We start from the raw sequence: 24,259 nt of genomic DNA, 5'->3' as shown, positions 1-24,259 counted from the left end.
TTGGTTTCTGATTCCTTTCCCAACAACTGTGTTTCTGTAGGGGCATTCTGCATCCCGGTCTACATGCCTTACATCCTGACAGGCAGGTGGACACTGGGCCGGGGACTGTGCAAGCTGTGGCTGGTCATGGACTACCTGCTCTGTTCGGCATCTGTCTTCAACATCGTCCTCATCAGCTACGACCGCTTCCTGTCAGTCACCAGAGCAGTGAGTAGCTCAACCTGTGCCTCACATCTGTAATGCACACAGCACCAACAAAGTGAATTTAGAAGAGCGACTCATAGCACAGTGGCTTGCCACATTTGTAATCTACAATGTTGTCATTATCAAATAAACACAAGACAGAAAGAACTTTATTTTTCAGATTTGAGTGAACAGTTTAAAGATATAATGTTACAAGTTGAAGAGCCCTTTTCAATTGTAGCCACACACATGTTCACTGCCCATGTCTGTGGCTTGATGACCGGTGAGTCTCCCAGGTGATTGGTAGTGGCAGTGCTGCCTCATTCTCCCAAATGTGCCCATCTGCAGAGGTTAATCATTCCTGACCCATCCAGGCCCAGTGCCACCCCTAATTATAGCCCTTCCCCATGTTGACCAAGATAAAAAAAAAGAAAGTCACATTTTGACTTTGGGACAGAATGTGCTTTGGAAAATATGGAGGATGTCAATATTGTGGTATTGATGACTAAACTTAAATACGTTTCGCAGATTCTAATAATGGCATCGATGTCTGGACAACCATGTTCCACTGCTTTGTTTTTCTGAAATACAATTGTACAGCATCAATTATGTCCCTTTTCTGTTTGGATCCAGTTTAGTTCCATTTCCAAACCTCTGCAGCTCTTAGGCCCATTGACCCCGTCCTTGTCTGTGCATTAGCCGACTGACTGTATCCTACACACGCGTGTGTTAACTCAAAGGTGGGATGAAGCTTGGCATGGCAGACAAAGAGATGTGTTCTGTCTCCTTTCACAAGCAAACACTTAACATCAGAGCAGCGAATACAAATAACACCAGAGAGAGAGAGAGAGAGAGAGAGAGTGAGAGAGAGACCCTTCTTTAATTAGCTTGCTTTGATCATAGAGACCCTCCTACGTGCCATGGTCCTTCCAACCTGGAGAGATCAATCGCAGCTGAAACAGGCCACTGGCTGCCAAGCAGCATTTTCCTAAAAGCATTTCCCTCTGAACATTGAAAGACAAAGGATCGTGAACAGCCACAGGACAAAGTTGTCTTTTGAAAGAATGGAGTCAGATTAGATGCATATATTTGGCAGTTAGATGAAATGTCAGCACATTAACAAAAGGCTAACTGCACAGTATTAGAACATATCCTATTGATTGTGTAATTTAGGATTATAAGAACGGGCTAAGGTCAATCCCTAGACGCTTTAAAAAAATATGCAAAGTTTTAGATTGGAATTTTGAGCACACATGATTCTTCTCCGTCGAGTTCAACAACACAACATGAATCAGGGGAAAGAATCACCGTGTTGAATCGCTGTATACCAATTAATTCATACCAACATTTTCCCGTGTTCTTTGAAGAACTGCGGTTTATTTCTTGTCATTCAGAACAGGGGCAGAGCAGCTGGAGAGGTATGTTGCCCGCTGAACAAGAATGTGGACGCGGACATAGGATGTGACACTAATTGAGACAAGAGGTCACGAGAAGCACCTCGTTGACTTAACACTCATTCACACACATTGTCTCTGCAGTGCATGATGTCAGGATGTTCTGTTTGTCCACCAACATGTTCTGTGATTTCACAAACATGTCATTATGTGTCTGTCCAATATTATCTGTTTTAAATGTTATTATTATTGGCTGCTGGTTGACGGATGGCCTCTTTATTCATTGTGCCATTGTGCTGTATATTAGTACAAGGAGATCAGTGTGGTGTTTCAGTAAATATACCCAAATACTGTACTACAGTTTTCAAGGTGGGTGTACTCTGTTTGAGCACTTCTCAAGCAGAGAGAACACTTTTTACTCCATTTGACAGCTATAATTACACCACTAGTTGCTTTCAAGATATATATATATTTTACGTAAAACATGTGATCAACTCATAAAATATGATACATTGTTAGAGATTAAACTACACAACAGTATGTAAAACACTGATATTTATCTCCCTCCCAACCAGCTGCAACATTAAAATGCTGCTAACACATTAATGCATCAATAATGACGATCCAATTTTAGAACAAATGACAATATAACACTAACAGGGGCCATTCCGCCTGCGTTATATATTTACTTGTAATACTTTGCATCGGTTTAAAACACTTAGGTAACATTTAGCTGTATTTCTATTTGCAAAGCACTATTTTCTACGCTGTGTTATTGCTCTTATAAATCTGAATACCTCTTCCACCACTGCTGTTCAATGAACATCAACATAAATAAAGATAGTAGACTTTATGAGAATAAACATGGTATTTTGCTCTAGTTCTACATAATGGTAGCATTTGATTGACCCCACACTGACAGCATCACTCAGTACATTTTGTGATTTCTGCTTATATTTGCAGGTAAGTTACCGTGCCAGACAGGGCATGACACACCGAGCCGTAGTCAAGATGATTGCCGTCTGGGTGCTAGCCTTTATCCTGTATGGCCCAGCCATCATATTCTGGGAACTGGTGGTGGGCAAAAGACGTGTGCCAAAGGATGAGTGCTTTGCAGAGTTCTATTACTCTTGGTACTTCCTGCTGAGTGCCTCCATGCTGGAGTTCTTCTCTCCTTTCATCTCTGTGGCTTTCTTCAACCTCAGCATTTACCTCAGCATACGCAGGAGGAGGCTCCACAGCAGGGAGGCCCATCTCCACCTTCAATTGAGCGAACCTGCCTCTGCCCAGGGGAAAGGTATCCCCCTGTCCCACAACTGTGGGTTTGGGATGAAACTGGATGTAAGAGGCTCCATCAACTCCCAGACCTCCTCTCCCAGTTTGAGTAAACTAGATCCCTCAACCAGCAGGGCTTCCCATCCTAGCCGTCTGTCCAGGGATAAGAAAATTGCTAAGTCCCTGGCCATCATAGTGTGTGTGTTTGCCATCTGCTGGGCACCGTACACCCTACTGATGATCATCCGTGCTGCCTGCAGAGGGCAGTGCATCCAGCATCACTGGTACGAGGTCACCTTCTGGCTCCTGTGGCTCAACTCTGCTATTAACCCATTCCTGTACCCGCTCTGCCACAGTAGCTTCCGCAGGGCCTTCAGCAAGATTCTCTGCCCGAGGCGGCATACTACTCCCCTATCAGCTGTCCTTCGCACTGGCCATTGACAAGCAGATATAAAAGCTCGATGAACAATGTGCCAAAACTGTGGATGGAAATCTTTCAAATCCGACACCATAAGCTACACAGTGTCAGCAGATAAAGCTAAACTGTGCATCGCGGTTTGTCACAAAGACCATAATTAATTGTTTCCAAAAGCTTTTCAGTGTTTGGATGTACAAGGTTTGTACTGTACAGTATGATGTTATTTACGGTTCGCTGTGTCCAAATCTAAAGCTTGTGTTTAACATCCATCATAGGCATAAAAATCATTTTCCTGTCTGAAACTGAATACATCAACAGTTTTCACATACTGTAAGAAACAAGTTCAAGATTTGTCTTGAATATGTGCAGGCTAGCTAGCAATCCATCAATTATGTTGTCTAGTTTGATATGTTAAGCTGTTATCTTGAATGTATATATATATTGATGATTCATGTTCTTAAGGAGGTATGTGTTGCACTCACTGTGACATTCAGTGAAACAGATCCCTTTGCTGTTAGAAGGTGTACCAGTGATGATGTCACAGAAGCACAGAGATGAAAAGAAAAAGTATAAATGTTTGTCAAAAGAAATGTGTTCTTTTTGGGGCACATTGTAATACAAAAGATTAGTAATGGATCACATTTCTCCGCACACTGAGTACATTGTCAGCACATTTATCATCTCATGTAAAAAAACAAAAAACAAAAAACATGTCTTCTTTGCTGTACTATAGAAAAACAACAAAAACAAAAGTAAAAAAAAGTTAAAGATTATTTCTCAGTTTGTTTTACAGAAAGTATTTGCTTTTCTGTAAGATAGAGAAGTAATCTGTTTACAAACAATACCAAAAATGGTTTTACTGCGATCAGCAGATGCATGTGTACTTGTGTGCCACTAGATGTCACCATTCACCTTTACAGCTTCCTGTGTGCGCAGCGCTTGAACATTAAGCTTCAATCCGTCATAGAGAGAAGTCAATCTTTGTCGTTGGCCAGGGTTCCCATTAACTGCTTTACTTTTTTTGTTTGTACTTGAACTGTTATATACGTGCTATATTTTTGCACCAGGACCCTGACTGATTGAAAGTGTAGTAGAAGAATATAACCATAGGTCCATAAAAATGGACGCTGCTCACTTTATATTTATTCACAGTGAGTCCTTTCACTATCACATAGTGTCACTTGTAATTGCAAAACCTGAAGAGTTACATGTAATTGTTTTGTAGTCCTCACGTGCTTTTATGCCATATATCCTTTGGTAACTATTTGTGTAACTTAAATATTAGAGTAGTGGCCTAAATGTTGTCCTCTTGGCTCGGAAGAAAGTTCAATCTTTGGTGCTTAAGTTAATTAAGTTTAGGATTTTCTAAAAATAAACACATCTCTGTTACTGGCTGAGGGTCTTTATGCACATTATAGAATAAATTAATTAAGCTCTGTTACGCATTATAAATGTAGATGCTGTCTACCTGATGGCTAATTGGGTCAGTGCCAAGTGCAGAGTGGCTTTTGTTTGATGTGCAGATGAAATGCTGAGAGTGCAATACCATTTTTGTATTGTTCCCCTGTCTAGCTATACGATTTGATAGATTAAATGAGTTCTTTCCAGATGTAGACTTATTAGACCTGTAATTACGCCGTCATGTTAGATAGTGGGGTCACATTTGCAGGTGCCATGGGTCCCACAGGGGACTTACATTGCTCAAATTGTTGCTGTTGCGCGTGTGCACATCTGGGCCCCTGGTCAGGTGCTGGGAATAAGGGCACAGCTGCAGGGAACAGGCCTCTGCTCCCCCCTCCGCCTCACTCCCTTTCCTCGCCTGTGGCGTGGTGGGGGGGGGGACGGGGGACGGAAGCACACTTCTGACCAGAGGGATGCAAGAGCATTTCCCTCGGGACGACAGAACTGCATTTATCAGCGGAATGGCAAGCCTGGGTTCACTCCCTGTGTATCTAAATGTGACAGCAAGAGCCTGTATCACTGTGAGGAACGCTGGCACTGTGTGCAGTTATATTAGGAGCACTACTGCAATTGATTTTGTTGATAGATTGAAATGCCATGACATGTGTGCCAAACCGATGTAGCTACTGACTGAGGCTGTGTTGCGGATCATGCCAACCTAAATTGGTCAAGGAGGAAAAAATACAGATGAGAGATTTTAATTATGTCCGCATGCAGAGGTTGTGTGTGTGTGTGTGTGTGTGTGTGTGTGTGTGTGTGTCTTTTTAAGCATGTTCAGTAAGTATACGTGAATGTGTTTATCACAGGGGATTGGATGTCTGTGACCCCAAGCAATGGATCTAAAAGCAGAGACCCCAAATGGAGCGCACCTATGCCCCTTAAGTTTATAGAGCCCCATTAGCAGAGACTCAGTGATCTGAGGGGGAAGAAGGCCTATATAACTTCCCCATGAGAATCTCTGTATAGTTAAACTCTTAGAGTTTCCACTTTTAAGCACTTTCTTCGGATGACTTGATGCTGAATTCTCTTGTTTTCAAACTGGACAACACCTCTAGTCTACACAATAGACAATAAAAAGTAACAGATGTGGAATGAAGCCACTGTAACATGGAAAAAACACACAAGACATTTTCATATACCAGCACTCCTCACAACATGGCGATGACCAATATAGCATTTTAAAAGTCACGCTGGAATATAAAAGTGAGCCGGCAGACAAGACCAAACCACTTTAGTCTGCAGATACAGGTCAAAACTTTGACCTCTTTCGAAGTTGTAGCATCACTTAGTGTACATCTTCCCCCCGCGTAGGCTGTTCACTTTCTCAGCTAACTAAATGTAAACCGCAGTTTAATATTTCATGAGGGACATACTCAAAAAGAAAAAAAACAGACTATTTCTGCTTCATTTTTGCCTTTTCCGTTCTTCCGTTTTTCCCTCTGCTTTTTCCTGCAGTGTACTTCCTGACTAGAGATTAAATAATTCCATTGGAATCCTCTTAGGATGGGTTCCCAGCACTTGGCAATTAAACAATTACATTTAATCAGCATGGGGCGACGCTTCAAGTCACCCTCATTTCAGACGTTGATTAAAAGCAATTCTGCAGTGGTTATAGCTGTCGACATTCGAAACTGTGGTTCACTTAGGTTTACTCCGTCTGTGGGGTCAGGTTGGATAGCAATATGGCAGGTTCAGCAACGGTCGAGTGCTGTACCCGCCTGTGGTGGGTAAAACAGTGATGATAGAACTCATGGCCGACCTAATATTGTCCCTTAAGTCAGAACTAGTTAGATTACTTTGAGACACTCTGACCCTACATCAAAGAAGACTCAACTAACAATAGAAAGAAGAGGGACATTAAGTTATGCATGTGGGAGTCCAGATGTGTGAGCGTGTTTGTGTTTTTTTTTTTTCAGGTGCATTTGACTGCGTCCACACACAGCTGTTTCCTCCTGCAGCCACATTCTGGTGCATCTGCAGTGAATGAAATGCACCTTGACATATACAATTTCATCATGCCATGCAATAACATCTCCCTCTGTGATGGCAAACAAGCTGAGAGAGGGCACAGGGGGCGGAACACTTTTGTGCGTGAGAGCCGTATTTGACATCATTGCCCGAGTGAAAGAGCGTATACGTGGCACAGCACTGGAGCGGACCGTCGTCTTTTCCCGTGCAACGCAGATGAGTTGTGATGGATACCCGGCCCCCTCTTGTGAAACCCAGGTGCCCCTGTTTCATAAGGCACCCCACTGGCTCCCCAGCCCTCTTAATTAGCGGCTTCCGTCAGCTGGCACAAAGGCCTTCAAGCACCAGTCGCTGGCCTCTGCTGCTGAAGCGATCCAGTTCGCTCCAGATCTTCAGCTTTTCTAACAGATGGATATATGGGCGGGCTGAGTAAGAGGCATCAAGGTTTTCGCAAACCTGTAAATAACCTGTGAACTTCCTCCAATCTAGATCAGACGCCTGCATGCTGTTGAATGCTTCATTCAGTGTGCTTTTTTTGGTATTAATAAATATTGGCAAACTGCAGAGAATGGGCTTTAAGTTTTAGTCTGCAGGTACTCTGAAACGAGACACTGATGATTTTTGTATGATGGATTCAAATATAGATAAAAGGTATCACCAGGACTGGAATGTAGCCTTTTTTCCCGGTGCAGTATCACAGCAGTGCTGTAACAATAGTGTCTTCTAATGACATTCCCCTAGTAACTTCTTGCCTCTAAGAATCTCACGGGGGAAGCACTACAAAAAGTGATAATTACATGAAATATACATAGAGAATAAAGGGAGCATGTTTACATAACCAGGCCCATAAATATCTGACGGAGAAGACATTGTTCTCCGACTCCTTTTAAGCTGATCTCCCAGGGATGCCATTTTAATGACATGATGGTTTAAAGAGATGCTGCTCCATCTCGTTCCATATTTAATTAACTTTTGCTTTTCTGACGCAGAGCAAAAAACAGAATAAAGAACGCGTGATAGAGACAAACACACACGATAGCGAGGAGACAATAACAAATAGCTGGGAGAACAGAGAGGAGGCAGGGGGAACATGAGCAGAGACCTTGTCATGCTTTTGTGAGCTGTTTACAATACAAGAGATGCAAAGGGAGGAGGAGGGGCAGTGGAAGAGCGAGAGAGCGATGAAGACTGACATGGGTGAGAGAGGATGGCAGTGAGGGATGAGAGAGACAGGAGAAGAATGAAAGACAGATTTAAAGAAAATTGAGGGATGAAATTAAGAAAGAGGAGAAGATGAAGAGATGAGAGAGAGAGAGCGGGGCACTCTGGTAGAATGAGGCACTTGTTCTCCCAAGGGGCTCCATTATGGAGCATTATTTAGTTCATCACCAGTAAGAGGGAAATAAATATATAACTAACAGTGACAGTATTTGTTTAACGGTCATTCCAGATTTACCAAAAATAAATAGAATAAACACTTAAAAACAGAAAGTCATTTTTGTATTCTATTCAAGCATCCGTCTCCACATTTTGTGCCACACATACCAGTGTTCATCTGCCACGTGTTCAGCAAGTAAACACGTGGCAGATGTCAGCGAGCAAAGATGATTTCACATCAGCATTAGTATACTATGTACATATACAGAGATTACTAAAGACTATGAAAGCACTAAATCGTGGAGAAAACGTTGTCTTTTTCTGCGTTAGGTGGTCTCTCACACTAATTGTATGGGAACACTTGAACCGGTTTCCGCAGTCACACCAAGCTGAAATCATTTAACCGATAGTTTCATGTTCTGCCGCGTACATACAAGGGACTCTGCCCAGAATTCGGTGGGCTCTCCTCTCCTCTCACTCGCAGTGTGTTTTCTATTTTTACTGTCAGCTGTATGCGGTGTACGCTGCATTATTGATACTTTCTTTCCCTTTTTCTCTCGTCTTGTTAGACTCTTCCCCTGTCCTCATATCATCACATCGGCCACATTGGCTGCGGAGCCTGGAGAATTGCAGTGAATTTGACCCCGCCTGGTCTATATTTTATTGCTTGGTGTTTAATACATTTTTGAAAATCCTCCCCCGGCCCATCCACACACACACACGCACACAAAAAAATAAAAAATCTAGTGCTTTGTCTATTTCAAGTGTTTGTCTTGGTGAGGCAGAGGGAGATGACTGGAGGGGGGTACTCACCTTCAGCTCTCCCAGTTCGGAGACAGGGGGCATCATTATGAAAGGCTGCGGAGGAGGGTGAATATAGTTTGCTCGTCTGTATGTGTGTATCTCGGTGATGGACTGACGGCTCGGCCAGGGTGTACCCTGCTTCTTGCCCAATGTGTGCTTGGATGGGCTCAAGTCCCCTGTGACCACGAACAGGACAAGCCATTTAGAAAATGCATGAGGGGATGAAAGATGCATCTTCCTGACAAAAATCAGCTCGGAATACATGTTTTATTTCTCAAATACATTTATTTAGATCTTCAAGTTTTGTAGCTTCAAGTGTAGGATGAAGGTGGACATCCTGTGATGGTACTATTAACAGCTCTAGGTGCCCTTTATAATTATTACCTGAGAACTGTCTTTGCCATCTGATACATTTGCAGGACAAAAATCTGTAAAGTAACTTTACTCTGAGGAGGAGTATCTGAGATAAAGTTTTTTACTGTTTTCGCATTACTACAATTACATTTTAAAGACACAGAAACAGGGTGTACACAAAATGACACAGAGTATAAAGAGAAGACAATCTCAAAGGCCCTTATGCTTGAGCCATAAACACTGTGGCAGAGCTACATACTCAGGTTGGGGCGTCCATTTTGCTGACACAGTTCTGAAGTGAAAAGATGGCTCTCTGGATGTGGAGTGCCGGTGAGAGAGATTGGGTTACCCCCCAGACACTCCCAGCGGATCTCCTGGCCAAATGGATCTGGATCTCACGCTTGGGCGCACATATTGAATGCCATAAGAGGTCTCTGAGGTCTCTTTCAGTGGGAGGACTGCGCAGCCTAACAATGTGGAGTTTTCACCAAACTAAATTTTGCACCAAAGAAGAGTGATAGCAAGGACACCGGAGCACAAGGGAGGAACACTGAATGCATACCTACATTTGTGCAGGTTGTTCATACCGGATAAAGTCGCTCATTCTCAGCCTTGAGGATAGCGACATACTGCACAGGTTCAGTCGGATCTCATAATTCTTTAATAAAGTCTTAACACAGGCTGCCACTTTTCTCTCTAGGGGACTACGGGTATTAGGCTGTCAAATGAAAAAATCCAAAATGCCATTTCGCACACATCCTGGACAAGAACAATGGCATTTCAGCTACTCCCAAACATCTGGCCCGACTGCCCGGTTTCACCAAGGACTGGCCAGGCTCTTAGCTGCAGTGAGTGCCACTTGCATCGAGGTTATGTTCAGGCAACGACACCGCAGAGGATCAGCCGGGCTAAGTTATCTCTGAACAAGCCATCCATTCTGCTGCTTTCTGATGGAAGAATACTTGGGGGCTGTGTAATTATATTGCTTTAAACGAACCCCTGAGAACGCCCCTGCCAAAGCGCCCACAAAGTCTCACACTTGGGCGAGTGTCAGAAGCACATCGCTTGTGTATGCACTCATGTGTGTAGCTGTGTGTGTGTGTGTGTGTGTGTGTGTGTGTTTTTTGCTGCTTAGGCTGGCGTTAAAAGGGAGGCCGCAGTGGTTCTGATACGCCTCACAAGTGAATTTAATTAAATCATAAATATGAGCTGGAGGCCGCCACCCAATTTAATGTAATGGATGATGTGGGCCAGTCCATCTCTGGCAAAGCTAAGTTCTGGACCTGTTCAAATGCCCTTGAAGCTTATTAAAAGTGTCTGGCACGCGGAGATGCTAGCAAAGTTGTTTAATGGATGCCCAGCTTGCATTCAGTATGACAGTTAATGTTGGGCCATACCATCTCTGCTTTGGACGAGGGGTTGCGTCGCCACTGTGGAAGTCTGTCAATGTAAGAGGCCCAGTCCATTCCTCATATGATCTCCATTATAGTAATGTAATAAAAGCTAATAGATGACAGACAACATGCCCATTTGATGTTACGCTTGACATAAGAAAATGTAATAAGCTTCAGAAACCCCGACAACACAGATTATTTTCTGTGACAAATGTTCTTTAATATTAACATCCGGAGGGGTCACATTTAAATGTTTTCATATATGCTCTGCACATACTAGATCAAAATAGGAATATTACTGTGCTTCTCTTAGTATTCTATATATGTTTTAATCTGCATACAATATATGGTATTATGCATTATTTCATACGTACAGTACATAATGAAACGCAGTATATTCTGAGTATTGAAAATAAAGGGTGAGTTTACGGTCATTCGTTACTCACAGTATAACCTAGTTACAATGAGCTCCATCGCTGAGCCTTTTCAAAACAAGACTGAAAGCTTCCGCAAATGTTATGCCGCTCGCGTGTCACCGTTGATGAATCATTTGCTGGGACAGACAGATGTTGTTGCATGGGTTTCGTCCCATCCGGCAAAGGCAGAAGAATCTTTTTCCGCGGTCTCCCGGAGTGCTGGAGACTCCCTAAATAGACCCAGCGCAAGGGTGTGTAGAATGGGGACCGCACAGGGTGATGGGTAATGGAGTCATTAATAACACAGACCTCCCTTAAGATGCTCAGATGTTTGTTAGCGAGAGCCACGAGGGAGTGAGGGAAAATAGGCTGCAATTTGATACAAGGAAGAAAAAAAAAAAGCAGTGTACACTTTTGATGATGTTGTTGCCATCATAGGTCTTGTCTGACAGGTTAATTGCGTTCACAGACATGAACACTCAGATACAGATAACAAGTATTTTATGTAGATAATGAAGGGACAATGAAGCCGTTTCCTCATACAGTTTTTAATATTTCCATCACATGTGCAACACAAAAAAATGAGGTCTGCCAAATACAGAACTCCATATTTGTACAATACATTTTAATAAGATCGGAGATAACTGTCCTTTTGCTGCAGGAGATGGTGGTTTCCTGTAAACTGTGTACGAACAACTCTCAATCAAAATGTCAAAACGTTAAAGTTTTATACAAAAGTGCATCTCAGGTTCAATGAATGCAAAACATTTACATAACAGAATGGTTTAAAGTTTCGTATGCTGCCACAGCGGCTTCCAGCTTGAGCAGAGAGCGATGGGACAATGCAAAGAAACAAGAGGAGTACTTGGGCACTCTCCAGGAGAGCCAGGGACCGGGTTTAGTAACCACACTTTATCCCCAAAACAGACTGACATTATATTCAGTCTTAATGACCCCAAATCCAAATGGATTTACTCCCCTACTGCGAAAAAAAATATCTATAGATAACAAAACATAAAGAAAAAAAAATATTCCAGTAATCTCCAGGCTTCAACGAGCAGTAAACATTGACAACAGAAATGTACAGGTTGAGTCAGTGGGCTGGAGATTTCCCCATGCTCTGAGAGCCACATGGGAGCTTCACGCCTCTGTTCATGAGCCAACCAGAGGAACTAGCCTTTTCCAAATCTGTGTCACTGCGTTTGCATATATCAGCATCCTGTCCTGTTTTTTCTGTTCTCTGAGTTGTTCTATCCGTTTTGTTTTTTTCCTCTCATCTGAACTCTGGCGCAGGCAGTGCAGATTAGACGCACCGCCGTTCTCAGCTGGTCCTCTGGCCAGCCATGTTACGACAAGATCTCAGCCTATGCTGGTGAATCGAGCTTTTCTACCCCATAATGATTGACCACGTTAGGATACAGAGTGACATACTGGCGCTGATGAAAAGAGTCCTCCTGACAGCACTTGCCGGCTCCTACAGCTCCCTACGCTCTGGGTAGCACCCTGTTTCTCCTTTACACAACTGGTTGAGTCTCATCTGGTCTGATTGACGATGTCAATGATATTTTTTTGTACCCCCCCCCCCTTCTCTTTTATTCGGACAAACATTTTGAACTGTACATTGGCAAATACTGTATAAGATTCCAATATAGCTGTAGTTAAGCAACACATGAAGAATTCTATGTACAAACAAGTTGGCTTTTTCTTTATTTTTGAAATAATGGTTAGTAAAGAACGGAGAGGGCTCTTTTATGTTCTTTCCCCCTCTTCCTTTTATTTTCTTCGCCTTTCTTTTTTCTTGCTGTGGCACGGTTCCTTGTGGTGAAACTGAGCCGAAAGGTTCGGCGCAAGACAGTCAGTGGGAAACTGCACTGATGGTAATTGGCGGTCAGACATTATTTTTTTGCGTCACGTGATCCTTGTTCTTGGCCACGGCGCTGATCTTTGCCATGTTAGCTGCTGTGCTGAGTCAATGCGTGGTTCTGCAAGGACACAGAAAGAAACAAGGGAGACATTATAATCACATACAACAAATGTATCTTTCAGTTTCCTTCCCTTTCATTAAAAAAGGACATTGGGGACATTTTTTTTCATCTTTTATAACAAGGACACCGAGAAATATATTTCAAATGGTACGATTGACAAACACTTATCATTATCTTGACATTTGAACGACGTCATCATTAGGCTTTCACTATTCAGATCCAATTAACTTGCACAGGAGTTGAACCTGTGTGGATTAATAGCAGTTTGGGATTAAGCAAAGTTAAGTCGGGGTCTAACACGAAGGCACAAGACCACTGACCACCACGAGCATCGCATCAGAAAACCTGCCTCCCGAAGACTGTGTGCATGGAGGCAAATCCAGAACAAGACACTGGCACACCTGATGGAACGTTATCCTCAGATCCAGTGATTACATTCATCAAAATGTGCTGTAAATGCACGGTGCAGAAAAAAGCAGTCGAGAAATACTTTGTGTGAAGGTGAGGCCGTTGACGATTTGATCCTCTACACTTCTGTAAATATGTAACGGTGCACAATTCACTACAACGGGATAACACAGTGACAATATCACTCTGTTTTGCTGTATCTCCCAAATTTATGCAGGCACACACACAGGCCGTTGAGAGTGGTTGTAGTGGGGCAGCTGTGCCAGGTTCTTTAAAGGGAGTGTGGACCAGGGGGTGTGTAACTGGTGTCCCTGGTGGGCTGAATCCAGGTCATCTTTTGAAGTGACTGCTAATCCCTTTAATGCAAACTACATGCCCCACTTGCTGCGCTCTGTTTAAAACACGGCCTTGGACTCTCTAAACTGGCATGGACTAGACACACCTGTCACAGAGTCATCAGCACGCATGCATGCACAAACACACACACACCTCAGCGCACACATACATTTTGTCCCGCACACAGGCACAGAATTAAGTGCACAAGCATGCGAGATGACAGTTTTACGGATAAACTAGTTTGAAAATAAGGCGGTGAGGGAGAGACGATCTAAAAATGATTACCGCAACCTCAGAGAGAAGGTTTACCAAAGCAGTCACCTTCAGTCCTGTTGGTGCAGAATCCCTCGGGCAGTTCTAGAAGACGACTATTAGCCCCCCCCCCCCTTGCATTCATTCCTTCCCTCTTTACCCTTTCAGCTGCCTCCATATAAAGCATTTAAACACCTCGACAGCTTTCCTTTCAGCTAGGGCGATTACTTCCCGACAGGTGGGGTAATAAGCTGTTTGACGGGGGAGCAGGAGTGTGACCCCTGTAAGGGTTAGCGTGGCTCACCTGGGCCCTGCGCTCCCTTTTTTTTTTTTTTTTAAGAGGCGGCCCCGGACAGCTCCTCTGATTCCCGCTCTCCTCTCTTGCTGAAATAAACCTCCTTTAAGTGAGTCTGGGAGGAGACTCCCCACGGGACACTCTCTCTCTCTCGCTCTCCCCACCTCACCTCCTCCCCCTCCTCCTCCTCACACTCCACCAACCCCCTACCCCCCGGTGAAGACATCCTTGGCGTTGCTGAGGAGGGACAGGAGCACGGCAACCTTATTAATGAATGCGGCCCATTACCCGTCAGCCTGGCTCCTCGGCGACTCCCAGAAGCCGCTGCAGTACGTGACTTCAAATGGCAGGATATTGACACGAGCAGAGCAAAGCGGCTAGGAGTGTGTGTGACCGTGTGTGTGTATGTGGAAGAGAGAGAAACAGAGAGAGGAAAATTGTGCTCAACTGAGTGTGCATGCCTTTGTGCGAGTGTGCCAGTGCGTCTAGGTGTGTGTGTGTGTGTGTGTGTGTGTGTGTCTGTGAACCCCAAAGGAACGTAGCTCCTTGGATATAATGTAGGGCTCATAACAGCTATTAGAGGGGAAAATAACCCCTCTGGGGAATGGCTCCCCCCTCTGCATGTCCCAGCTCTGTCTGACACACACTGCATTCTACCTTTTCCTTAAACATGCCAGGAGTTTTCTCACTGAGGGCTTTCTCAAGGACGGTGTTAAACGACTTCAGTGGCTGTGGCAGCCATGCAGACTAAAGGGAAATAGAGGAAAAAGAAAACCTTAAAAGAAGATGAAACTGATACCTTTATCTCTGTGGATACTAAACTCTGCAGTGTAGCTATAAACTGTTCTGTGTATGAGTATGGAGGGTGAAAGGGAGAGGGGGGAATTCACTTTCCAATCTTCATCCTTGTCAAGTTTCTTCAAGTACCTCTGCATCGACGGCGGCACTGTATAAGTTAAATACTGACAGTACCCAACCACAAATGTCAAATCCGATGTGAAACACCCAATTGAGATCTTCGTGCAATAAAATGACCAAAATGTCCACTAATGGAAGATGTCACTAATGGTGTCACACCAGAATCACAGCAATTTAGGATTAGATGCCCTCCATTAAGCCTTTTAGCTCTCGTCCTAACTCCCTCCTTCAATGCCACCATATTCCCCCTGAAACTCTGCCATTCCTCTTATCATCCATTTCCTTCCCTTCTATCCAACCCTTAATCTCCTCCTCGATCCTTTCAACCACCTGCTGGCCACACAGGCCTGCTGCAGGGCCCAGTTAGCAGCAGTGTTCAGGTAAACCATAGCAGTCAATTCTCCACTAAATTAAATTTTGCTCTGATCAATAATGCGCACCCGCTTCTCCCTTATGAAGACTGGCTGCATTGGCTCGGAGCGCGCCTCCTCCTCCTCCTTCTCTCCTATTCTCTCATCGGCTCTGTGCCACCGTTAAAACCACCACTTTCATCTGATTACATCACCCCACTGCAACGCCCTCAGGGGTAGTGCGAGAGGAGGGGGAACATCCGGCAGGGGTCTTGTGTACTCATGCAAACAGGTGCAACATGTCTTAGGAATTTAACACTGCCGCAGAGAGGGTGAGAAAAAACGGGGAACGATTGGGGGAAGAGCAGAGAGATCGAGACTGAGCAAGTTGGCTGGGGAGTTGATTTATTAACTAATCATTCTTTATGTCGTTCCCCATTGCTCTGGTCTCTCATCGATAGCACCCGGTCTCCAGTGAGGCAACAGAGGTGCATTTCTTACATCAGCTCTGCAAAGGAAGTCCAGCGAACTAACACACATCCTCTCTTTCATCTGATCTCGCTGCATTAAAGACAATCCTCACACTGTCCAACATCACAGAGAGATGTAAAGCCTAATCGCAAGCTAACAATGTTTGATTAGCACGATGTTAATACCTGCAGAGCACATGTTGAGTAGCCTACATTGCGTTTGCTCTTCTACCTGGTGTTATCCAGCATGTAACATTAAACCCAGGCTTTATCGAGTGGTTAGAGAGCTGAGTGAGCAGTAACGACTTTTTAAGCCGTGGCCTTTTCAAGGCACCTCTCACAAACAAAGCACTTTACACAAGCGTGGAACTGACCACCGAATTAAACTTGAAACTTGAATGTGTAATGTTACGCATCCCTCAAATTCTAGGAGCTCTATCTTCAAATTCTAATAATTTTTTAACATTTATACGTCATGTATTGCATAGAAATGTCACCAAAATTAAATTGAGTGCATGAACTAACCCTGAATAAAAGCCCTGGCGTCACTAGGTAAAGGAAAAGACTGTTACGTAACCTAAGTACGTTACGTAAGTCCATGTTGAGTTTTGGTTTCACACCGGACACAAACAGCAGCCTCCTGGGTAAAAGACCATCCATCCATCCACCCAATCCTCCTCTCTACATCAACTGAGACAATGGACGACCGGAGCGGTTGCTGTGAGCATTTTACATTGTTTCGGATGGGTTCACATTAGAATTAGTTGAAAGACTGGTGCGTCTCATCAAGACCCTGTAAAGGGTGCCTTGCGTCGGTATTTGACGAACTGGGCATAATACTGAGCTGGTATTTTGGTTCTAATGTAAAGTAATAAAAAACTAGAATTACCACCTCATAGTTGTATGCCTCTGTATGGAAAAAAAATGTGCTCAAGGCGTTCTTTAGATATAGTGTTCATGAGAATCATATGGGCCAAAAGGCCACAGTGACCTTTGACCACCAACATGTTTTCAGGTCATCTTTGAGTCCAGGCAAATTGACTTAAATTTGTGTCAAATTTGAAGAAATTTGCTCAAGGTGTTCCAGAAATGTCACGTTCATGAGAATGGACCAGACGGACAACCCAGAAATATAATGCCTCCGGTTACGCCCGTCGCCGGCGCAGAGGCATAAAACAAACGAACCCAAAATGTACTTGATCTGAATGTTTACAGGATATAAAAAGGTATTGAAAGTCAGACAGGAAGGACTGCAACTATTGAACAGATTATTAGGTTGGGGTATTCTCTGAGAATATTGTAATTGTAAATTTCTGACAAATGGAAAACGTAGTCGCATTAACGAATAATTACTTAAAGAATCAAGACATTTATTTGTGTCTGTTGACCTGCTAACATGTGCCCGTAACGGTAAAGCATGGATGTGCTAATGTGAGTCAAGTAAGTCTTAGTTACAGCAAAGATTACTCATTAAAGAAACTATTTAATTAGAAGAGTGAAGCACATTTATTTTAACCCCTGCGGCTAAAGTGTCTTATTTAGTTTATCTATAATCCAAAATTTGATGGAACAGTCAAAAACTGTAAACATCCCCCTCTAAGCTCTGATTAAAAGTCTCATCAGTCTGTGCGGAGTTCCTCCAACCCTGCGTGGCTGACATACGGTAAGTCTGCATAGCTACATCTGGAGCACGGGGAGTGTGCGCAAAACCACTGAGACCTGTGCATACCCGTAGTCATCACTCAGGAATTTAATTAACGCACAAGAGAACGTCATCAAATGATACTAAAACAAAGAACCCGTGGTCTGTCTTTGAGGTTCCGAGCTGCAGGGTGACTTAAAGCAATCGAATGACTTGGATATTTGAGCTAAAGCATGTCTGTGCAATGATTGAAGGATGAACAATAGACAATGCTGACCCCGTCGCGTCTCGGGTAATTTTGCAAAAGTTCTGCCACCGTGAGAAGTGTTTTCTTATCGCTCAAAACCGCTGTGGAGAAAGACAAGAGTGCTGCATTCTGCCTTGATCTTTAATGGTGTGTTGAACTCGGCCCAGTATTGACTCAGTCCTCCCTTTGTGCATTCCCTACTGTTGACCAGTCCACTGAGGGAGTAATCCTTCCCTGCTTTGACCTCAGGCCAGGCTTACTGTTGGCTAGTTTTGGCCAATGAAGAACACAATCAAATAAATAAATAAATAATACAGCAGTTGGCATTCTCCACAGTCATCACTTATCAGGCCGTAGGGAGGGTTGACCCCAAACACTGTTGTGCCACAACCGGCCTGGTCTCCTTGGTAACAGACTGTCTTGTTTGAAGTGAGGTGCCCGGGGAGTCATGGTCGTACAGTAACGGCACTAGGCTAGGCTGGAGTTGACAACAGCAACGTATTTCAATGTCTTCCACGTGTGTCACTTTGCGTCCGGTCGCATTTGCACTGAACGCTTGTAAAAATATATATTACATCCAGAGTGGTGGAAACGCTTTGATTAGATGTCTAACTACCCCGACCAAATGCTTCTGAGGTGTAACCGGAGATGACGGACCACCCTTTTTGTGGGTTGGTGCTTTGTAGCTCCAAATGATACTCATTACCCTGTCTAAGTAGACAAGTGAATGGTACTAGAAACACACTATGCAGTGATCCCGCTGTTTGACTGAGGTAGCAAAACAACTGCACAACTGCTGTGTTATTATGGGGCCTCATTAAGTGAGGAGAGAGTGGGAGACGGGGGAGAGGGAGAGAAGGAAGGCAATAGAGAGAGGGCCAGCGAGAGGGAGGAGAAAAGAAAAAAAGAGAGGTAGAAAAAAAACAAAAAACACTGGAGAGCGATACAAACGTAGTCTGAGGTGATAGCAACACACAGATGCCTTTCCAGCCAAAATGAAGACTATGACTAAAGAACCCAATTAAGGGCTTTCTTAGGGGAGCCATCTTGGGAGGGGGATGGGTCTTCCTGGGACATGAGCCCTGGGCTACATCCTCTAATTAGACAGAGCGAGGGGGGAGGATCTCTGCCTGTCACTGGGAGGGAGATGGGGTCCATGGGGTTCCACATGTCAGTCCCAGAAACAAAACACAATTACTCTCACATTTAACCACTTCAGTCAGGGACAGACTTTGACTAGGGATGTTACAGAGCACCTGCCCCCCCTCCCTCTCCTGTGCTGCTTGATATGCCACTTCACAAATGCAGCGATTTCTGAGGACTACATTTTCTGCTGCATTTCCGTGCTCCTGTCGGAGGGCGAGAGTCCATCTGCACTCACATGTTTTCCCACCGAAATGGAGGAGCGAATCGGAACATTTGCTTTTAATTGACGAGTATCATTTCAACATCCTTTTCCAAAACTGAAGAGACAAATTACTTCGGTGGTGCGACGCGTGGATCTGAAATTCGAGAGGGAATAATTGTTCTAATGCGGTTTATTTTGGCCTCTGCTGCATTTTGTTAACATCAACAGCATAATAGACACTTGGAAATCAAATCACTACAGGCAGTAAATTCAACCTGCAGTGAATTTCCTGAGAAGCGCCGAAAAATGGCATTCATCAAAGTTGCTGAAAGAGTCAATGAAGAAAAGTAAAGGAGACATGTTTGAGGGAGAGATCCGGTGATGGATTGTAGCGCAGCACACCAAGCGTCTCCTCTTTGTTTGGATTTAACTTTCCCCAGTGGTGCAACACAGGAAGAAAAAAAAAAAAAAAGAACAGCTCAAAGGCTTCTGGGAGTTTTTGTCATGTCTCCCTCCAGACAATGTGTTTGCATGCACATATCATACCCTGGGAGAGACAGACACAAAGACAAACACATACAGCACGCACACAGATGTATACACACACACAGAGAGAAAGAGAATATCCTCCCAGGATCATTAGGTCTGTCATGCTGTCTAATTCTGATCCACCTACAAAACTAGAACACCACCATTGTGATACATCACTAGTCATCTAAGGGTGTTTATGTCCGCATTTACAGTGCTGTACATAATTATAAATAAGCTTAAATATTAATGATGGCGCCTCACAAGCAGCTGTTTTTTTTTCTTCTTCTTCCTTAAGTCATTGTTCTTTTATTTTGTAGTGCAACTTTTTTGAAATGGTGACAGAATTCTGAGTACCTGGGGTGATGAAGAAGAAAACAAGTTGTCATATAAAAGGAAAAGAAATATATATATGAAACTTTCAAAAGCGTGAAGAGCTGTCACACTTGGCAGATCAAGATATTCAGAGAAAATGGGGTGTTTGAGAGCCGCTTAGGGACAATCACACAAAGCTTTGCTTTTGTGCGACACTTTTGGGACGTGGGGCAGTTGGGGCGTTTTTGGGGGCATATTTTAAAATTCATAAAAAAAAATAGAAAGAAGAAAAACAAACTTCTGGGAATTAGGTCTCTGTGCTTCACGCTGAAGAGTGCCATTCTTAAGACTTCATGAAAAGGAAGGTGGATAAGAAAGGCCTAAAATATTGTTTTGAAGAGCCATCATTCATAGAATGAACTCAAGTCATTCCATGCATTATGATATTAAAAACACAGCACACTGCATACACACTTTGGATGCATTTAACCCATTTCATGCAGCCGTTTCCTCTATAGCGCTCTCTCCCCAACTCCCTCCCCTCTCTGCGGCTGTCCATCTCCAATTCTTTCCTCCTCTTTGCCCGCCTTAGACGGACGTTATGACACGCATAGTTGTTTACACCTGGTGACCGTGAAGCCTATAAATATGCTTAATTAAAACAGTGGAATTGGTCACAGCTTGGCAATAATGGCTATCACACGGGGAGAGGAGAATCTCATTTGTGTGGGGAAGTAGAACGTGATGCAGATGTGCTCTTGTCACTTTCAGCACTCATTAAGGCCAGGGCGCTTGGATCGTCTTTGAAGGAATCCTTTTAAAAGACACTCCAATTAAGGTATGTGTCCTGCGGGCGTCTGAGGAGAGGGAGAAGTAATATGGTACCCCAGTCCTTCCACTCCTCCGTCGATCGCGGCACGACTTAACACATGACTTACAATCTCGTGTCACTTCTAAGCAATGATAATGGAATTGGACGATTGAGAGGAAAAAAAAAAAAATACAGACAGCCCGGCTTAAAAGAACCGAGGGAATCTCGTGCAGAAAATGTCATCTTCGCTGTTACTGTTACTTCAATCTCATTGTCTTGTCTTGTCTTCGGAGGAACTGGAATCTGCAGAGCCCTCCAGATCGACGCATCTCTGGAGGAGCTGAACTTGTGGGTTTTCTTCACAAATGAACTGCACTCAGAGAAATGTCAGATTTAAGCTGTGGCTAATACTGCACACCGATCACTTAATGAAGCCGGTTAATTAATCCAGCCTATAGCAGCATTGTCAGTGTCTCAGTTCGTTTTGCATTGTAAAAAGCTACGGCATCCAACCGAAGCCAACGCAAAGTTTATGTTTCACAATGCAATATGGACTTTGCTCGAACCCAGCAACATTATTTGCTCAAAAGGGGGCAGCTGCTTTTCAATTTTCTTATATCTAAATTTAAAAGTGTCTTATTTGGGAGAGAAGATGAAGTGAAGCCATGCTCAAGGGGTGGGCAGTAGTTGAGGGTCAGAGAGAGCGCTGCACAGCCAGCCAGCTTGCCCTCCCCATCAGCACCTCATGAAATATCTAGACTTTGCTCCATATTTTAATGGGGTGAGGGATGCACAGGGTGGAGGCTGTGTGAGTGTGTGTGATGGTGGAGGGGAGTCCTCTGGAGAGTTTCGAGGGGAATGGTGGTCTCTGCATCTCAGTGCTTATTTATTTTTTTTGTCCGTGAAAGAAAGAGGAAAGAGGGAGAGAGCGAGGGAGAGCAAGAGAGATTATTCTCCTTTGGAATCTGGATTCTGGGGCACACAGGCCCAGGAGTCAGTCAATCTGGCCAGTCTGAGGGGGGCGGCTGGGCGGGGGGTCCTAGGAGGGCTGATTAGACGGATGCTCTCCCATCATCCATCTCGACAGGCTGGCGAAAATTGGCTAGCCCCTCGCAGGGTAGAGTTCACGGGGGGAGGCAGTGGGGGAGGATGTGGAGCGGTGCACTGGATACCTGTCACAGCCTTTGGTCTGTTTCAGGATCTCAGCAGCAAATTAATAAAATATCGTTCCTGCTTCCCTTTACCTGCCGTGGCAGCTCTCCCTCTCGCCGCTGATTCTCCCTGCTTGCATTGGCCCTTTGACCCCTCCGACTACTGTGAGAGATGAGGAGCCCAGGCAGCCTGCGAGTGGGCCAGAGTGTCAGGGAGAAACAGGGAGAAACTCCAAACTCAAGACCCGGCAAAGGGGGAGAGCTTCCACTTCTCGCGCTGCTGGAAGACAGCTCCACTTCAGACAGACTGACAAACGACTGCCCCATGTCAGGGAGACATTTTGAAGTGTGATGCATGGGAAATGGCAACCGCAAACAAACAACAACTAAAAACAAGACTCCAACCTGCACTGTTTGTGAAGGGCTTCAACTACAGACAGTGAAAGTGGCAAATCTAACATCCACCAAGTTCAGGAGTCGCGTCTTCAGATAAAGAAGGAAGTCAGTCACGATGTAAATAAACTGACGACGTGCATTTTTCTGTGTGAATGTGATAAGAAACGGTACGTATGTGCGCATCCAAATGAGCAACATATGTGTTTGAGAGAGTGTGAGCATGCACTCACATGGGACTGCCTATAGAGCGGGGCGCAGGTTGAGCGTAAGGATCATCTTATCCCCCATGCTCATCCCCGCTCTCCTTTCATGAGCCCCCGTTTCATAACAAAGTGCCATAGGTCTTTCATGTTCCACTCTTTGTTTTTTCACACAGGGTGTAAAACAATATCATCATGCATGAAACAACACCTCTGGGAATTGGAGATCACATCATTCCAAAAAAAGGCAAACAAACATCCCCAGGTTAGACTGTTTACAGGTGCCTACGCCAACCCATGGCTGTATAGAGAACACGCGTACCAATCAGAGATGAAAATGTGATATATTGGAGGCCTTGGCATTAATGAAAAGACTTCATGTTGGCAGTTTGGTGGAGCACGAGGCTTGATAAATAACCTTCCACGGCGCTCAAATGTCCAGCAGATAATGATCACATTCACCTTCCTCCTGGCAGACACGCGGATCTATGTTTACAACCTGAATCTCAATATGAAAATCGTTGGCGATCAATGGGCAGCCAGGCCCTGGATACTTCCTCTGGCTACCTGCTAATACGCCGTGCTGCTAATCCAAGTTTCGGATAAATTGACTTGGAGGATGAGGTCAGGAGCTTTTGGTTACTCTCTGCGCTTTAAGGCGAATTAAGAGCAATTTCGGTGATTGGACCGAACGCTTTTGTTATAGGCCACTCGTTTTTTAATGATTCAGTTTCAAAAGGTAATAGAAAAAGATTCTGGATATGAGAAGTGTGCCGTGTGTAAGGCAGATAATCCCCAAAACAAAACGGAGCTGCTTGAAAACACCACCACAGTGAAATAATATAATAAGGTCTGTTTCATTTTTTCAGCTCCTCCAAGGACCGGAGAAAAAGATTGCTAGAAAACGGATTATCTCTCTAACGTTGCGAGTTCATAAGTCCAACTACTAACTTTGTTGAAGGGCAGATACGGTCTCCCGAAGGACAAAGCTCATATTTAGCCATGAGGCCTCCTCTGTGATTAGGAGGGGAGATGCAGGCATATTGACTCAACTGTGTTTTTGCCTCTGCACTGCATGTAATTACCTCTTCAAAAACGAACATTCCACTAATCCTCTAATTCCAGATATTTTAGTGCTCTGCTGGTCTAATAAGCAAATCAAATCATATCTGCACATCACAAATGAGTTTTGGAAACGGACCGAAATAATTCCTTCTGAGTCTCTCATCCCAGCCGGGATGGAGGTTGATAGCTGGAGTGCGGTGAGCGGTGTTTAGTGTTTGTTAAGCTGTCATGTGCGATTAGTGGTCGCAGCTTCTTGCTGGTGGCCCTTTTTTTTTTCTTTTTTTTCTTTGCAAACGCCAGCCCGAGGCTCACCTGTAACTCTGTCTGGAAGAAGAACTTCTGTGGGCACTGCGAGCAGTCGTAGATCTTATCCTCCTGACCGTGTGCAGAGAAGATGTGCTGCTGGAGCTTATTGGCCTGGACGAATACTGCTCACATGCAAGGAGAGGAGACACAGGGAGAGAGAAGGAATGTTAGAGTGAGACTTTTCCTGAGTGT

The 24,259-nt window shown here is 44.2% G+C and overlaps 2 protein-coding genes across 9 annotated transcripts in view; one reads left to right on the top strand and one right to left on the bottom strand.

The window, feature by feature from the left end:
* The window catches only part of LOC116387795 (histamine H3 receptor-like), a 4,576-nt gene extending 857 nt beyond the window's left edge, over positions 1–3,719 (top strand). The window contains exons 2-3 of the mRNA XM_031855183.1: positions 41–207; positions 2,541–3,719. Of these exons, the coding sequence (XP_031711043.1) occupies positions 41–207; positions 2,541–3,293 (920 nt within the window). The 3' untranslated portion in view covers positions 3,294–3,719. The remainder of the gene's footprint in view (positions 1–40; positions 208–2,540) is intronic.
* A 7,857-nt stretch (positions 3,720–11,576) lies between these two features.
* LOC116387637 (zinc finger protein 521) overlaps positions 11,577–24,259 on the bottom strand; it is a 96,885-nt gene continuing 84,202 nt past the window's right edge. For 5 of the 8 annotated variants that reach the window (XM_031854898.1, XM_031854905.1, XM_031854907.1 and 2 more), the window contains one exon: positions 13,033–24,189. In XM_031854898.1, the coding sequence (XP_031710758.1) occupies positions 23,921–24,189 (269 nt within the window). In that variant the 3' untranslated portion in view covers positions 13,033–23,920. The other 3 variants (XM_031854902.1, XM_031854903.1, XM_031854904.1) reach the window with 1 other exon arrangement.

The sequence above is a fragment of the Anarrhichthys ocellatus genome, unplaced genomic scaffold (genome assembly GCF_004355925.1).
Source record: "Anarrhichthys ocellatus isolate YVR2014 unplaced genomic scaffold, GSC_Weel_1.0 scaffold15, whole genome shotgun sequence".
Lineage (NCBI taxonomy): Eukaryota > Metazoa > Chordata > Actinopteri > Perciformes > Anarhichadidae > Anarrhichthys > Anarrhichthys ocellatus.
The sequence above is the reverse complement of the archived record's forward strand: the minus strand, read 5'-3'. Positions and strand labels throughout refer to the sequence as shown.